Below are 17,607 nucleotides of genomic sequence, written 5' to 3' on the forward strand. Positions count from 1 at the left end.
TCAGTGATACCAATCTAACTGAACTTCTCTACACCCAGTTCCCCCAGGACTGGGAAAGCCCAGCAGCTGGCCCTAGCCTCAAAACTGTGCTTTTTCTACCCCCTCTTTGGCATTGAGCTATTTTTGTCCCAACCCCAGTCCACCAAACCCCCCATCCCACAAGCTGCTCCCAGTGCTGGTTTTATCAGCATTCACCAATGCCAGGAGCTGAGGAAGTAAGTCAGGGTGGGGGGAGGCGGGGGGAGGGTAGGGAGCTAAAAATAGTCCCAGTTCCCAGGGGTGAGGACAAGAGCTACCCCCCCCATCCCCTCAAGCCCCCCTGTAGACCCCATGAGGCTCCGCCAAACCCTCCTGGACCCCAGCAACCCTCCTGCCAACCCCACCTGCCCCCCCTAGTCTCCATCTTTCTTCCACTTATAATAAAAAATTAGAAGAACCACAGGCCAGGGATTCAATTCTCATTCTTCAACAAGTCTTATGAAACAGCTTTATGTCTGGGTACATAAAAAATATATATAGTGTCAGATCCATTCCATTGCTCCAGTGGTGTTTCAGCAGCTCCACTACTACAGAATGATGGTGGTTTAAACCAGTGAGGATCTAGCCTCTAATTAAACGAAACTGGCAATTAGCAGAAGTAATATTTAGAAAGGTCATTTTCTGACAAGCTGTTGTTACTTCAGGAGTCCAGAAGAGTCCAGAGCTCTGAAATGCGGGGACAGCATTACTGATTCTTTGCATGCAGATCCTATATAAAATGCATTTCCTATCCTCTGTTTTACAAAAACCTCTTTACCTCTCTTTTTTGGAACAGATATGGTTGGGTCATTATCATCATCCTTTTTCTTGCTTCCCAAATCAATAGTGTTGACTGTCACTGTTGATCGTATTTCCTGCTGAGCAACTTTCATGTGGTCATATAGAACTTTAAAGAATTTTTCTGACTTTTTTTGCTCCTTCAATTGCTGATAAGAGGAGTACTGGGGGGAAAAGGTATTTTTTTTTAGATATCATGCATTGAAAGAAAGATAAATTCATTTTTTCAGCAAAATAAGTAATCTCTGCATTAACAATAATTGCCATACTATAAAAGATCAAATACTGGTGACCGCAAGACTGATTCATTCGCAAAGTGAATATACTTCTACAATATAAGTCTACACAAATTAGATTCTTTAGTTTAGAATTGTAACTTATATATTGCTTACAGAATGAAATATTGATCTTTCTAAACTGCTAACATTTACATTAACACAGTTTTTGATGTTTTGAAGAAATGCCCTTAAACCTTTTCAGAACTTAACTTAATGTTACTGCTATTATGGGCTTGGGGGCAAGATTTATTTTTTAAAACTCATTAAAGTTCTTATATTTAAAAGTGGTGAAACATGTAGCTAGAGATAATACCGATATGATCATAAAAAGCAAATTTAAAAAGAGCACATTTAAAAAGCACTATATTGTATAGACACAGTTGTAAAGTGGGTTTTTTTCCCCCACATTTAGAAGTCTACAGTACTGAGAAGTCTACAGGCTAGTATTCACTTTGGATTCAGCAGGCAGTGATTTGATTCGATGATTCAAATCACTGTCCCGATTCGATTCGCCAAATCTGATTCAGAGATTTGGCAGCAGCCGAATCTCCAAATCAGCCAGGCCAGGCCCATCCCCCACCCCTCTCCCAGCCCGGCAATGGCTGCCGCAGCTTGGGGGGAAAAAAAGCCCCAGATCACTGGGTGCTGCCAGGCAGGGGGAGATCCCTACTGCCCCCCACTGCCCCATGCTGCATGGGGGGGGCTCTGCACAAGCCCCCCAACCCCCCCTCGCTCCCCCAGCCCTGCCACGGGTGCCCCCGCATGGGTAAGTTCCAGCCCTTTAAAAAACAAAAAACAAAAAAAAAAAAACGAAAAAACCCCAGGACTCATGGCCCCTGCCAGTGGGGAGCAATCCCTGTTGCCTCCCACTGCCCCACGCCACATGGGGGGCTCTGCACAAGCCCCCTAAGCCCCAAGGCTGCTGCAGGAGCAGCGAATCCCCCGGGCTTTTCTTGGTTTGTTTTTTTTCTTAAAGGGCTGGATCTGGCCTGGGTGGGTCACCGATGGAGGGGTCTGGGGGAGCGGGGTCAGGGGGCTCATGGCAGAGCCCTCCATGCAGTGTGGGGCAGTGGGGGACAGCAGGGATTGCCCCTCACCCGGCAGCACCCGGTGAGCACCGGGGATTTTCTTTAAAGTACGGAGCTGGAGTGGGGAGGGGCTGGGGGAGCAGGGGTGTTGGGGGGGCTGGCAGGGGTCCCCCCCATGGTCCCCTCCCCCAGCACCCCTTCCCCTGCCCCTAGTACTTACCAGCTCAGAGTCTGCTGCAGCTCCCTACTGCAGCCACCAGGAACTGCCCAAATCATCAAAGCTCTCCGAATCTTTTCCAAAGATTTGGAGAGCTTTGAATCGATTCAGACCACTAAATTGGTCCCCTGATTCGCTTCAGATTTGGAGATTCAGCCATCGAATCGGGCTGAATCTCCTCCGAATTGAATCACCACCCGAAGCTTTGCACAGCCCTACTGGTCAGCCTAATTATGATTCCTGGAAAGATTCACAAACAAATGATTAAACAATACAACATCCACAAGACAACAAATTAATTGGAAAACAAAAAACAAAACAGACAACATGGGTGTATCAAGAACAGGTCATGTCAAACCAAGCTACTTTCCTTGTTTGACAGGGTAACTGACCTTGAGGATCAGGAGGCCTGTCTTCAGTTTAGTAAGGCTTTTGACATTATCCCCTATAAAATTCTTATAAACCTGATATAATCAATCACCCCAAAGTGAGGTACAACTGGTTGAGTGCCGGGAGCACCTGGTGAACACCAGGGCTTTTCTTTAAAGTACCGAGCTGGAGCGGGGAGGGGCTGGGGGAGCGGGCAGGGTTCGGGGAGGGGGGGTGGCAGAGGTCCCCCCCATGGTCCCCTCTGCCCTCCCCCAACCCCCCTCCTCCGCCCCTAGTATTTACTGGCTCAGAGTCAGCTGCATCTCCTTGCTGCAGCCACCAGGGACTGCCCGAATCATCAAAGCTCTCCGAATCTTTTCCAAAGCTTTGGAGAGCTTTGAATCGATTCAGACCTTTACATTGATCCTCTGATTCGATTCAGATTTGGGGATTCAGCCACTGAATAGGGTCGAATGTCCTCTGAATCGAATCACCAAAGCTTCACACAGCCCTAGTCTACAGTATGCATATCAAAGCATATTTGTATTATAATGATATACTGTTTGAGAAGAGGAACTCTATACAGAACTCACTGCAAAAAGGTTCTTTACGTTTGTCTCCAGACTAAGTACATTTGAAAAGTGATAAATGAGGAAGTAAATAAGATAAGTAAATACCTGTGTTTGTGTATTTCCACCTTCAAGCAATGCAATGCCAAGCAAAATGCCTTCTGAGAAAATTCTGTTACTTTTGGTATTTACTATAACATCTATAACCAGTTCTGATGCACCCTCTTTGTCCAGAAGGCACTGAATATCAAACATCGATACCCCAGACTTATCTGAATCTTGCCCTGAAAATCCACCTGTAAATAAGATAAATAAATGTCATGCATATCCGTATGGTATGTTTGTGTCTGCATATTAAAATAAGTCATTTATTTAATGGATATCAATTTCTAAAATGTTTGGTTTTCAGTAGCAACAGCCACTCCAGTCCTGAAATTCTTACCCAGGCAAAGCTCCCACCAATTCAAATGATAGTTTTGCATGAATAAGGTTGAGGTCCAGGAACAAAAAAAAATAAGCAAGCAAGAAATTGCATAAGATCCAAACCACTGTTCTTTTAGAGAGGTTCTGACAATAAAGAAAATGAAGTCTAAGTGACTTGTTCACAGAACCACACTTTTTCTTATTCTATTGTCACATAGCTTAAAGGTAACCTAACAAAAGGTTTTGTAGGCAGAAATCAGCCTTGCTCCCTCTTTTGAATTTATGTATTAATAAAAGGGGGGAAAATATTTTTCTGGTAATTTTTGAGTGGTATTATCTAAAACCTGGCCTATACCCTGATTTTGTACTGCAAATCTGTTTCAGAGAGGGGTGGGATCTTTTACTCAAATACTTGCATTCAAACAAGCCCTAGTCCATTTATAATTGTACAGTCTTCCTAGGGCTTGTTGTCATGGGGATGCTCAGCCAAATTAATCTGAATTAACTCAAAGTATGAATTTAAAGTAGATTTGATTAATACCAGGGGTGCCCAACCTACCCAGCCTTGTGGGCAGGGGCAGCACCAGCCTCTTCCCAGTGTAGGGGCTAAGGTGGGCTAAACAAGTTGTGGGGACTGTGCAGACAAAGGTGGGAAACAAGGCCAACCAGGGAACGCTGCAGGCTCAGCTGTGCAGGGTGAGCACCAGTGGCCTGGTGGGGGGAGGCAGGGGGCTTGGACAGGGTGGCTATGGGGGGGGAGGGGGGGCAAGGTAATTCTGGGGTGGCTCCCCCCTAGCACTGCCCCTGCTTATGGATCAAGTAAGTGGCACAGAGCCAGTCCACGGGATGTATCCTGCACATGTGGATGGTCCATGGGTGCAATCCTGTGTGCCAGCTTGGCCTCACATGCCTGGATCCTGCCAGGGACTGAACCCATGTGAACCAGCTGAATGTTGGCATGATCTAGCACACAAGGCCACCTCATCTTGACCCATGGGGCTCCCCACAGGTCTGGAAATTTGGCAACAGGGCAGCAGCAATTAACATGGCTACCACTCCCACACTACCAAATTTCCAGACTTGTGGGGATATGGGCTGAAACTAGCCCACAGGACAGTGGTTGAACACAACTGATTTATACTGACATGTATTTCCTTCCCCTCATGGGTTGGAAAGAAGCTCTAATTGTATAAGCACTTTTATACAGGTACAACTATATCATAATGGGGGGGGTGAGGGGGGAAGGAAGCAGTTGCATTACTTTAGCTCCACTGGCATAGTTAAAACAGTAGAACTTCTGTGTGTGGACAAGAGCACAGAAGCATTGGGAAGGTCTGTCCTCTTTAATTTGCTGGAGTGCTTCTTGGTCTTGTATCTCAAAGACCTTGATTGTGATTGAAGCTTAATTGAAGGGACAACAGCATCTGTCCCCCAACAAAAGGCTTGATTTGTTCAATGCATCTGTTGGTCACTTAGATTAAATAAGCCTTAATAAAAGCCAGCAAAAAAGGAATGTTTTGAGTTGCCTGACTGAAAAAATCCCTCTTCTCCTTCAATGCTTAACATTTAGTCTGAGCATCCAAAAGTCTTCATAAAATAAAAAGCAAGCAAAACACACACACACGCACCCTTTTCACAATACTGTTATATACAATATCATAAAAATGTAAAAAACATAAGCCCTTTATTTTTCTTCACAAATAACTTCTAAGAGTGTTTTAATTTGATATTTCAGGGTATAGCCATGTTGTTCTAAGGACATAGGCAGACAAGGTTCTTTGGGTAAATCCAATCTCTTTTATTAGACCAACTCAAATAGTTGAAAAAATTCTTCTTTGCAAGATTTCAGGTACAAATACCTGTAGTCAGGCAGAGGAAGTGACAAGTTGAGGTGGGGAAGAGGATGAATCTACTTGGTAAAAAGTGGAAAGGTTACCTGTAGAGTCAGATGTTAGGCATGTTATAAATTTCCTTTGAGGATTAGAACTGAGAGGCTGGAGAGAGAGTGCTTTTCTTGTGAGAAATGTATCCCCACAGGTAACTGGGTATTTTTGTCTTTGATAGGTTTTCGGTATACATTCATTCTGGTACACAGCTGCTGTTTGGTTTCTCCTTCATATTTTCTATTGCGACACATTCAATGCACTGGATGAGATATACCTGCACTTCCAGAAATGTAATGTAAGATCCAGGAACGTTGATAGTTCTGTTGTAGGGTGTAGTAATTGTAGGGGTGGTGGGGATGTGTTGGCAGGTTTAACATTTCTTGTCATGGTACGGTCTGGATCCATTCGGTGTGTTTTGAGCTGTAGGAAGTTTGCTTCTCGTGATGAGGTTGGCATGGTTCAGTGCTTGTTTAAAGGCTAGCATGGACAGTTCTGGGTAGATCTCTTTAAGGATTGGATCTCCTTGTATGGGTTGCAATTGTTTGCGGATTTTCTGTATAGGTTCCAGGGAGGGACGATATGTCATAACCAGTGGTGTGCGATTCTTCTATACTGCAGCAATTCTTCACGTGGTATCTGGGTGGCTCTTTCAAAAGTGCAATCTCTCTCTCTGGAGGAGTGCCCTTGTTGAGTGAAGGCCCTTTTGAGATTTCTGAGGTGACAATCATGGGTGTTCTCCTCAGTGCAAATTCAGTGGTATCAGAGGGCTTGGCTGTATATTACAGCTTGGTGTGTTTAGGGTAATTGCCGGTTCTGTGCGGATATGTATTTTGGTCCGTGGGTTTCTTGTATACGGTGGTCTGTATTTTACCATACTGGATAGTGATCATCATGTCTAAAAAGGAAATGTTGGTGTTGGAGTATTCCAGAGATAGTCTGATGGGGGGGGTGATGCTTGTTGAGTTTCTAATGGAAATCAGAAATTGCAAGTTTTCAGTCCAAATGATAAAGATCTCATCAATATATCTTAAGTATAGCAAGGGTTTGATGGTGCAGTCCTTGAGAAATTTTTCTTCCAGGTGGCTCATGGAAAGGTTGGCATACTGTGAGGACATTTTGGTGCCCAGAGCTGTGCCCATGGTTTGCAGGAAGTGTTGATTATTCAGAGTGAAGTTGTTGTGTGTGTGTGGGTGAAGTGTATAAGTTATCTTTGGGTCTGAGTTGTAATGTTGCTCTTGTAGATATGTAAAGCAGGCTTGGATGCCATCCTGGTGTGAGATGTTGGTATAGAAGCTGGTAATGTTTCTGGTGGCTTAGGAGGGTGTTGCTGGAATGGTGGTCTATGTTTTAAAATTTTCTTAGGAAGTTTGTTGCATCTTGGACAAAACTCACTCTTTGGGTGTCACCCTAAACACACCAAGAAAGCTGTACTATACAGCCACAGACTATCAAAGCCAATCTATTAAAGACAAAAATACCCAATTACCTGTGGGGATACATTTCTCACAAGAAAACTCTCTCTCCACTCTCTTAGATCTAATCCTCAAAGGGAATTCACAAAACACCTTTCACAGACGAGCCTATGAACTTCATTTCATCAATATACTGGATTGAAAAAACCATGGACTAAATATAGACATTGGATTTATGACACATTATAGCCTGCCTAACATCTGACTCCCCAGGTAACCTCTCCACTTTTTACCAGCTATATTCATTCCCATCACCCTCCCCTCCACCCCCTCTCTCATTCATTGACTACAGCTACATTCATTCCCCTCCCCTTCCTCACCTGTCTCTTACCTATTGACTACCCAAATTTACATTTTAGGTGACTGGCTTTCTTGCACATATACTGGCGTCCTGGCTGGAGTAGTAAAGCAGCCAGAAGAGCACAGACCAACTGCAGACACTTCCTTTGCCTGACGAAAGAAATTTGTAAGCTTCCAAAGAAGAATTTTTCCAATTATTTGCGTTAGTCTAATAAAAAATATCAGATTTACCCAAAAAACCTTGTCTGCTTAATTTGATGCGTGTTTAAATTATATTCTGTGATTTTAATGACCCTTATTTATATCATAGTGACATAACATCATAATTACCAGTATGACTGTCTGCATGATGCCTTATCAACTCTAAGTACATTTTAAGTTTTCAACTGGCTTATATACATTTAAGAATCATGCATGTTATAGGTAAACAGCAAGCATGTATGATCATTATCCTATCACTTATAAATGAATTACTTGTATAAACTGTCACAACCCAAAGTTGTGATTTTGTGTTTTGTGTGTGCTTCGGCACTGCTAAATTATTTTCCCGCTAAATTGCAGCTTCTTTGCACGGTGGAGTTTTTTGCTGCAGAAGAGAACCCCGGTGCAACAGAGAATTTCCCGCCAATTTGTAGCTTTCTTTGCATGGTGCATTTCTCTTTGAATCTAACGAATGCTCGGTGCAAAGAGTTCCCGCCATTTGTATTCAAATTCGAGCCACATTATTGGTTCACGTTAAATTATGCATACGTGGCAGCTAGCGATTGGCTTGCTAGCCATATAAAGAGCTTGAGTGGTTTCCGCCCAAGTTGGAGGACTCCACGAACACCAGGAGGAGGAGACTTCATGCTGCGTGAAGATCTCTAAGCGCTGCGGATCCTTACGGACCCAACGCATTTCTTAAAAGGCAACAGGGGCCTGACCAGCCTCTGGCCTCTCCCCGTCGACGATAGATTCCTAGACGTATCCCTTCCTGCGCGCAAAAGAGACGGACCCACGGAGCTTCAACAACTCCGTGGGAGAGAGCGAGCAAAAGAGACGGACCCATGGAGCTTCAACAACTCCGTGGGAGAGAGCGAACTTGTCGTAGTCCTCAAATGAGGATTTAAGCGGAGCTGTGCCTGGAAAACTGTCCAGCCTACACCACGACCATCTTTGGTGTAAGTAAACAATCTTGAATCAACCACTACGCGTCCGTGACTAATTCTAGCTCGCCCCCCGGTTTTCTCCGACCCCGTGTGCCCAGGCTGCTGGCCACAGCCCGCGTGCGCAAAAACAGGCCCGGATCGCTCCCAGCCCGCACATAAACATACACTATAAAAACACAGTATCAGTGAACAGGGTCTGACTCTACTGTTGTTTATACACAGCCTGTTGTGACTACATTTGGTCATATGGTTATAACTGAATGGAAAATTTGGTCTACAGAGTACTCAGACTGCAAATGTTTCTGTGGGGCCAACGTCTGGAAAAGTCTGTAGGTATCTGGACAGCATCTGAAAAAATGGCTACAAAAACTGGTACACACATGGTAAAGGCTGCAATAGTAATGTTAAGGGGCAGTGTGATCTGGTTTAGGCATAGCTGCTGCCTCAGGCTCTGCTCAGATTGTTACTGTCTGTATGCAAACTATACCCCGTGAATCCTCAGATTCAATCCTGCAATGACCCTCTGCTTCAATAGCAAAAGCTCTGCAAAGCTAAGGATCCTTCTCAGGAGTTCTGAGATATAGGACGACAGATGCATACAACTCCTGTGCTTTGTTTCAGCTGCCAGTTGCAAATTTGCTGGCATAGGTTTACACACACAGCCACTCTCCAAGTGGGCTGAACTGTACAGTCTTATATTTTATCTGTCAGGGTTGCCAAACCCAATCTATCTGTCAGAAGCAGGTGCAAGCAACTTAGAAAGCTTTGGCTACTCCTCTGCCAACTGGTCAACTTGAGTTTAAACTATGTACTGGCTAAATCCTTGGGGCTTTTACTGTGTGCCTTATTAGAAAACATGGTGACATTATTTTTGTTTTCCTTAAATGATCTTTGTTTATTTACCTCCCACTTGTGCAGTTTTGCTGTAGCTGCCGGACAGAGGCCCATTCATGCCACTTCCATAGTCTCCTTTAAAGTAGCGATTTAGAAGGATTTTCCTTAAAGTGTTGCCCTTTAAAAGAAGGATGAAAAATGAACATGAGAAATTACAGTAGTGGTCAATTTCTTCCTTTTAGAAAATTCACTGCTTGGCACAACAACATATTGTAATAACTCTTTATATAATCAAGAGTATATGCCTAAGCAGTGGAGGTTTGCCCAGAGAACTATGGCCTTATCCATGGGTTGGCAATCTTTAAAGGCTGCAAGCTGGATTGATGCAGTTCAAGTCAGAAACAGAACAACAAGTGGGTAGGCACTAGGACAGGGGCAGGCAAAATCCAGCTCGCCAGGCAATTTCATCCAGCCCATAGGCGCCCACCAACTCACCATACCCCATCCAGCCTGCATGCCTTGTTCTCACCCTCATAGATGGAAGCCCAGCCAGCACATACCTTCCAAGCAAGGCAGCTGCTGTCACTGCTGCAGCCACTGGGGGACCTGCTCATCTTCCCGTGTCCCACTCACTCTGGGCACCAGGTAAGGAAACAGTGATGGTAGGGACAGGGGGACAGCACTGCATGTGGTGGCGAGGAGCACAGCCAGGCCAGCCTACCTCTTTTGCACAGGATTCCGCACGGCACACATGAAGCTCCCAGCACCCACACGCCACCAAGGGAAGCCCTGCGCAGCGAAGCCAGCTACCTTTGCCCCTTTCTGCCATGCAGGTCCCGGGACTGTCTTAAGTGGAGGAGAGCCCTGCCCCTGGCCCTTGCTTCCCAGCAGAGTCTGGGGACCTGCACAGCAGAGTGGTGAAGACAGCTGGCTCCACTGTGCGTGGGCTTCCCCCGGTGGCATAAAAGTGCCAGCAGCTACATGAGCACTGCAGGGTCCCCTCATGATAGAGGTGGGCCAGCCTGGCTGTGCTCCTTGTCACCACATGCAGCGCTGCTGGAGCTGCACGCTACTGGGCGGCAGTGTCTGCGTGGGCCACAAGCATCCCGAGTGCCCCCACCTCCTGCTGTTGCCTCTAGAAGTAGGGGCTGTGTGCCATGGGAGGGGGGAGAGTGTGTGGAAAGGTCCCCACACCCCCCACTCTCCCTCACATTCACACCCTGCCCACCTGAGCTCCGTGCTCCTGCCGCCCTCCCTGGGCACGCACTCCATGCTGCCGCCAGCCCCAGCCCCATGCTTCTGAGGGGCAGGAGGGTCGCACAAGGGGAGGGACTTCTGGTGGCAAAGGTCACAAATTAGGGGCAGGACTTCTGGTCCCAAGATGGTGACCAGGAGGTGGGGCACCTGTCAAGCGGCGGGGCTACCCTTGCAGCCCTCGACAGCACAACAAAACTCATTAAGCAGCCCTCCAGCTGAAATAATTGCCCACTCCTGCAGTAGGACCACCCTGACACTGCTGCTTTTCTCCATCACCAGCTTGGGGAAAGCACCCACCACCACTTTTCCCTGCACCCACCAGAGAAAAGCAGCAGAGGTGGGCTCTTTCTCCATGCTGAGGCAGGGAAAAGTAGCAGCAGTGGGTGCTTTCCCTGCACCAATATGGGAAAAGCATCCACTGCTGGCACAGGGAAAGCATTACTACTGAAGCCCCACATCCATGGACCAGATCAAAAGGCCACAGCTTGCCGACCCCAGCCTTATCTAATAAGTCTTATGGAGGAGGTCTAAATTATTTTCCAATAGATTTATTTAACATCTTTAACTCAATCACAAGCAGCTACTTCAGTTGCTTTAATCATGGTGTATGGAGTCCATATTTTACAACTGGATCCATGGAGACAGACCCCAGCATCTTTTCTTTGTCTCCTCCTTCCCCCATCCACCCATTATCAGGGGCAGATCAGGGGTGGGTATGTGATGGTGTAGTTGCTTCCCCCTTCAGCTGTGAGGTGCAGATGCAGTAATCTCTCTGAGCATATCAGCATGTCAGTACAGCTCATGCCAGGATCTATGAGCTCCCCAGCTGGTCAGCTCAGCCTCCGGATGGAGCCCCTGTTTTCACACATCCCCAGATCCTAGGGGATGCATTGCTGCTCCTCCCTGCCCCTCCTCGACACTCCTTCTCCCTGCATAATTCAGAGGCAGGAGAAAAGAGGGGACAAGCAGCAGCACCACTTATCTCCTGGGCTCCAGAGCTATATGAAAACAGGGGCTGAGCACCAACTTTGGTCATCCCCTCTACTCTTCTGCTTCTGAATTCAGAGAGGAGAAGGGGAAGGGGGAGAAGAGAGCAGAAAGATGGAGGAAAAGGGCAAACATAGCAGTGGCTTTCACCCCATGGGCTCCAGAATTATGCAAAAGCAGTGGCTCTGGCAAACCCCCAAGCTGACCAGGACTCCCATAGGAACAGAGAGGATGATAACTGCAATGTGGTAGAAATAGAGTTAGCTATCTCTTCTTCTGAGAACTAAGGCCTATATCCTATTCCACCTATTGAATGCCTAAGTAGACTTACATATGTAAGCATGAACTAAATCCACCCTACTGGATTCTCTAAAAAAAATAGTTAACAGAAGTGGTAGGTGCATTAGCCTCCTCTTTGCTGCTTCATGTGACTCAGTCTTAAGAAAAAGACATGAGTATGCCACAAAAAATAATTTTCACTATTTGGGGCAGACTTAGGGTCACATCTAGATGCCTAAATCCACTTAGGCACCTAACAGGTACCATAGGACATGGTCTTTAGTTTTCACAAGTTTTTTTTTTTTTTAAATATATGCATCATGAGAAGTTCCGTGTGTCCAGCAGGGCTTGCATAATAATAGCAGCACACCTAACTTCCCAGTTGACATACTCCTGTGACTACTACAGGAAGCAGAGAACAAGGAAGTGAATTCCAGCTAACCTTTGTTCTAACCTTCCTGTTCCCTCATTAACAGGCATTTCTAACAGTAATCAGAGATGTCTGAAAAACCTTCTAGCTACATACACCTTAAGCACAATGGGCATGTCAGCACCAAGCAAGTTCCAGCATGCAATACTCTATACATGTAGACAGCCAGCACAAAATAAGAAGTTTCCTAGACCATAAGCATTGTTTCTTCTCATTCATATTTTTGGTCATTCACAGACATTATGGTACACCTTCCTCTCCTCCCAACCCCCCCAAATGTAACCTAATCCAAAATAGACAGCATGTATGAAAACATTTAAATGCCATAAAGTGGCCACTAGCCTCTCAATGGAGAGACGTGACTAATAACTCATCTTAAAAGAAGAGCCTAGACAACGACCTCTACAGCATATTTCTTATGGAGAGGGCTATACTAAATTATATAAAAAGTCACAATACAGTTATAGGAAGGAATGCCAAAAGTCATTTATAGATCATTTTTACAAAACAATGCCAGAAGTCATAGGTTGTATTATTCAATCAAAACATTCTTTATTGTATAATGTTTAAGCCCATGCAATACCTATTATATAGGTACTAGGTACAGAATTTCAAATAAATAAATTTAGGTACAAACATAAAGAATTGGTACAAAAATTATTCGACTAATAATTTAGGATGACATAGCTCTTCAATCCTGTTTATTGTTATCTCTTGTTCATACCTTTTTTCCTGCCTTATCTTCCACGAGGCAACAGGAGCAACAGCACTATGAAGTTGCTTCTTAAATCAGCTATGCAACTCTAAGACTTCTTTCCCCGTTGTCAGGAGTCAGGGTAGCAGGCAGGCTTTAGTCCCCAGCTGGCTCTGACTGCCAGTGGCCTAACTACCCCAAGCTGGCCCTAACTAGCCACATGGATGTGGCTGCCTCCTGATGATCTCTTAGTATTCCTCAGGCCACTGTCTAGCTGGGGTGCTGCTCTGTCTAATTTATGATCCCTGGCTCCTAGTTTCCTGGTTCCTACCTGATGGCTAATTGTTCCTAACTCCAGATCAGGCCCCCTGACCATCAACTCCTTGGTTTCTGACTGCCAACTCATGGCTCACAGTTTTAGTTTGACAATCACATGTCTCAATCCTTTAAAACCACAACAATTTGCTTCAGACCCCCTGGTTAGTGACTCTAGTCTGAATCCCTATGTTCAGCTCCTGAGTCCACAGACTCATATCTTTAGTTCAGCAATCACCCACATCCTAGTCCCTTACAGTTCATAGACTCCTGGCCTGCCTTATAACTCTAGTTTTGAACTTTGCTTCCTGGCCTTGCCTACTCATGACTAGTGTCATCCCAACATCCACAAACAATATCACAAAACAGTGGACTCCCATTTCTTATGACAAACCACTAGCCCTTCATTATTAGAACTCCTGCTCTGCTGTTTTTCATTCCTCTCTTGAGGCCTTGTTATATGGTAATTTTGGGCAGCACCAGGAGCTCTTAACCCCCTAGATGGTCCACATATTTAACACCTGAAACTAATTTTAAGCACTTATTAGGAAGCTCAAAGTTACACCACTCCAGGTCAGGATCATCTCTGATCTCCATTACCCAGCTTGTGTTATGCTAAGGTACAGCCACCGTAAACCACACCTTAGTGTAAACACCCCACCTACCTCCCCTACCCTGCTGGTGCAGATCAAGTCCACTGCCCTCCCCCATCAGCCCCAGATTCCTATTTACTGCCCCTCCACCCGCTTACTTGTGGCTGCCCACACTGTCTGTCCCAGGGATGTGGGCAGGGAAGGGCTAACCTGTCTACCCAGCTTGTGCCACCGCTGCTGCTCTCTGAGCCAGCTCAACTTGGAGAAAAGCAGCAGCCCAGCAGCAATGGCAGCCAGACAGGCAGGTTAACCCTTCCCTGCTGTTTCCCAGGATAGATAGAGCAGGCAGCCACAAGTAAACAAGGGTGAGGCAACTGGAGCAGCCCTGTGGGGCAAGGGGGAGGGCGAAGACTAAAATGGGAGCAGGGAGATTCTTACCAGCCAGTCCTCCTTGTCCCTGCCAACCTGAGTATGCAGCTGCTCCAAATTTGAGCTAGCACTAACACTAATCAACATTTGTGTGGCTCACAGTGTAACGTATAACAAAGCCCTTGGCCTCCTGCAAAGCCCTGGTAGCTCCCAATGTTCTCCAAGAAATGCCAAAAATCAAGGGCATTGTTGCCTGAAAAGGAAGAATACCAAGAAATCTCTGGATTGTGTAACAGCAGTGTTAAAAATGCAGGACAGAACTTTACCCATACACTTTTCAGTTTTAGGCTCTTCATTCTCCCCATGTATTTTATATACCACATTTCTGATCTTCAGTAGCCACATGACTCCTCAACAATATTGATTCTCGTATAAAATTAGCTAATAATGCAAAGAGCAGGCTGTTTCTCTACAGTATCAATTGGGCCCAGGAAATTCTGAGATACTCATAATTCCGAGAATCTCTATAAGCTCCTAGAATGCATCCCTGAATAAGACACCATTATTGAAATTTGCTATAAAATAAGGCTAAAATTAGATGTCAGATTTCTCCCAAGACAAAGCCTTATACTTTAGGATTCTACAGACATACCTGCCCACTGTCCTATTTTAAGTATCTGGGAATTATCCAAATTAACATTTTTTTACAGGATAATTTAGGCTAATTTGCGTTCATTGCTATTAAACCTCAATGTGTAGAAGACTGTGTCTATGCCTGTTTTGATGGCAGTCAAAGCCTGGGACAATTAGCCAAAGGCTAAATCCAATGACTGTTTTTAGCCTAAAAGTGCTGAGAACTAAAGCAGGGGTTTAGGTTGGTCTAAGGACTTAGGCAGGCAAGGTTCCTTGGGTGAATTTGATATCTTTTATTAGACCAACCCAAATAGTTGGAGAAAAGTTATTAAGCAAGCTTTCAGGTTCCAAAACCCTTCATCAAGCTAAGGAAGTTTCAGCAGTTGGTGAGAACTAAAGCAGGGGTTTTCAATCTTTTTTAATCAGTGTACCCCCAGTGGCCAGATGCAGAGCCAGGGGGCAGGAAGGGGGGAAGATGGTGGCGGTTGTCTTTTGCAAGAGACATGGAGTGGCAGCAGTGTGGGGTGGTGGGAGGCAGTGGCGGCAGCTGCCACTTGCAACCTTTAACCCCACCCCCCACATCCGGCTGGCCAGGTAGCACCTTTGCAGCTGGCAGAGGCGTGCCACTGCCCTTGCCCCCCTCCTTGGTTCTGCTCCTGGGAGGCTATGGTGCAGGGTGGTGGGTGGGTCCCTGCCTGCCTGCCTGCACATACACCCTAGGGCCTGCCAAAGTACCAGCAGTTGACAACCCCTGAACTACAGAATAGGGGCCTTAATAGTCACAAACTGTACTGGTAAAACTATGTTTGTAAGGCAGAAGGTAGGATAGGGTGGCACCTTAACAAATTAACTGGTTCAGGGAGGCATGAGCTTTTATAGGTAATAGCCTACTGAATTGGAAGTTATGCCTATGAAGGCTCATGACTCTCTGAACCAGTTAATCTCTAACATGGGTGAATCTAGAATTTTGAAAAAGAAGTCCAGCTGGGGCAGTGTATCAGTGCATATGCATCATCGCATGACCAACCTTACTGCCTTCTATGATGAGATGACTGGCTCTGTGGATGTGGAGAGACCAGTGGAAACGGTATACCTTGATTTTAGCTAGGCTTTTGATACAGTCTCCTAACAACATTCTCATAGGCAAGCTAAGGAAGCACAGGCTGGATGAATGGACTGTAATGTGAATAGAAAACTGCTGGAGCATCAGGCTCAGAGGATAGTAATCAATGACTTGATGTCTAGTTGGCAGCTGGTATCAAGTAGAGTGACCCAGGGGTGGGTCCTGGAGTCGGTTTTGTTCAATATCTTCATCAATGACCCAGAAGATGGCATTCAGCGGTTGGCAGAAGGAAGCCGGAAGGAGTAGTAAATATGCTGAAGGTTAGGGCTAGGATTCAGAATGGCTTAGACAAATTGGAGGACTGGGCCAAAATGAATCTCATGAGGTTCAATAAAGCCAAGTAAGAAGTTCTGAATTTAGAACAGAACAATCCCATACACCACTACAGGCTGGCGGCTGACTGGCTGGGCAGCAGCTCTGCAGAAAAGGATCTGGGGGTTACAGTGGATATCCTTGGAGATTTTTAAGACCCAGCTAGACAAAGCCTTGGCTAAGATGATCTAGTTGAGGATGGTCCTGCTTTGAGCAGGGGGTTGGACTAGATGACCTCCTGAGGTCCCTTCCAACCCTAATTTTCTATGATTCTATATAGTACAGCACTTATTTTCCTCCAGATAAAAAGGAACTAGAAGCTTTTTAGTAATGTGCTAGGAGTCTAGGGCTCTATTATTCCATTTAAGAATGAATCAAAAACAAAATATAATTTCATTGGCATGTTAATTTGCTAACTTGCTATATGATGCATTATTTATTAAAAAAACAACAAACTAGGCAAAAATTATCAAAAAATGTTTCTTTAGTTCTGTAGTCATTATAATTAAATCTACATCTTTCAGGTATATAAACCAAAATCTAGCCTTCTTGAGTGTCTTAACAGTTCATCCAATACCTCAATGAAAATTATTTCCATGCCTGAATTAATGTTTTTAGCTAGAGCTAAAAGTAGTCTGCAGGGCTATGAAATAGGAGCTACCTTACTAGGAACAGCTAACGCAGGATTGTCAACCAGGGATATGCCTACCCCTAGGGGTACTTCAAAACATTAGAGGGGGTACGCAGAACGAATGTACAAGTATTGGCAATTGGCTTTTTTTGGCTGATGTGGCTGATAATGTGGCCAATAAATACCCTGTGCATGCGCGCAGGTGCAGCACAGCACACAGATGGCCAGGAGCACAGCCTGGCAGTGTGGAGAGCAACTGGGTCCAGCTGGTAAGTCTGTTGTGAGGGAAGAGGCATGGGGGGGCAGATCAAGACCCCCACGGCAAGGAAGGGAGTGGGGCTGGGGCAGGTGCTGCACAATCAGGGCAGGGCACAGGACAGAGCCACGAGCGGCTCATCTGGAGAGCGCAGGGAGTGGATAGCTCCTGCTGCAGCATGCACCCCGGGAGGCCATGGGAAGCGTGTACCACCAGATCTGTGTGCAGGGTAAGGGTGGGCTGCAATGAAGGCTGGGGCAGGGGCAGCGCTGGGCTCTTCCCAGAGGGGGAGCTGGGCCAGGGTTGTACTCGGGGCAGGTGGCAGCCAGGAACATAATTGGTAACACTGAAAACAAGAAAAAAACAAAAAGGGGTACATGAACTCAAA

General features: G+C 45.7%; 1 protein-coding gene across 5 annotated transcripts in view; it reads right to left on the bottom strand.

The window, feature by feature from the left end:
- The window catches only part of ITPR2 (inositol 1,4,5-trisphosphate receptor type 2), a 425,347-nt gene that overhangs the window by 113,227 nt on the left and 294,513 nt on the right, over positions 1-17,607 (bottom strand). For all 5 annotated transcript variants that reach the window (XM_019498344.2, XM_006270092.4, XM_014607327.3 and 2 more), the window contains 3 exons: positions 9,410-9,518; positions 3,386-3,573; positions 797-980 (listed from right to left, as the gene is read on the bottom strand). In XM_019498344.2, coding sequence (XP_019353889.1) covers positions 797-980; positions 3,386-3,573; positions 9,410-9,518 — 481 coding nt within the window. The remainder of the gene's footprint in view (positions 1-796; positions 981-3,385; positions 3,574-9,409; positions 9,519-17,607) is intronic.

The sequence above is a fragment of the Alligator mississippiensis genome, chromosome 4 (genome assembly GCF_030867095.1).
Source record: "Alligator mississippiensis isolate rAllMis1 chromosome 4, rAllMis1, whole genome shotgun sequence".
Classification (NCBI taxonomy): Eukaryota; Metazoa; Chordata; order Crocodylia; family Alligatoridae; genus Alligator; species Alligator mississippiensis.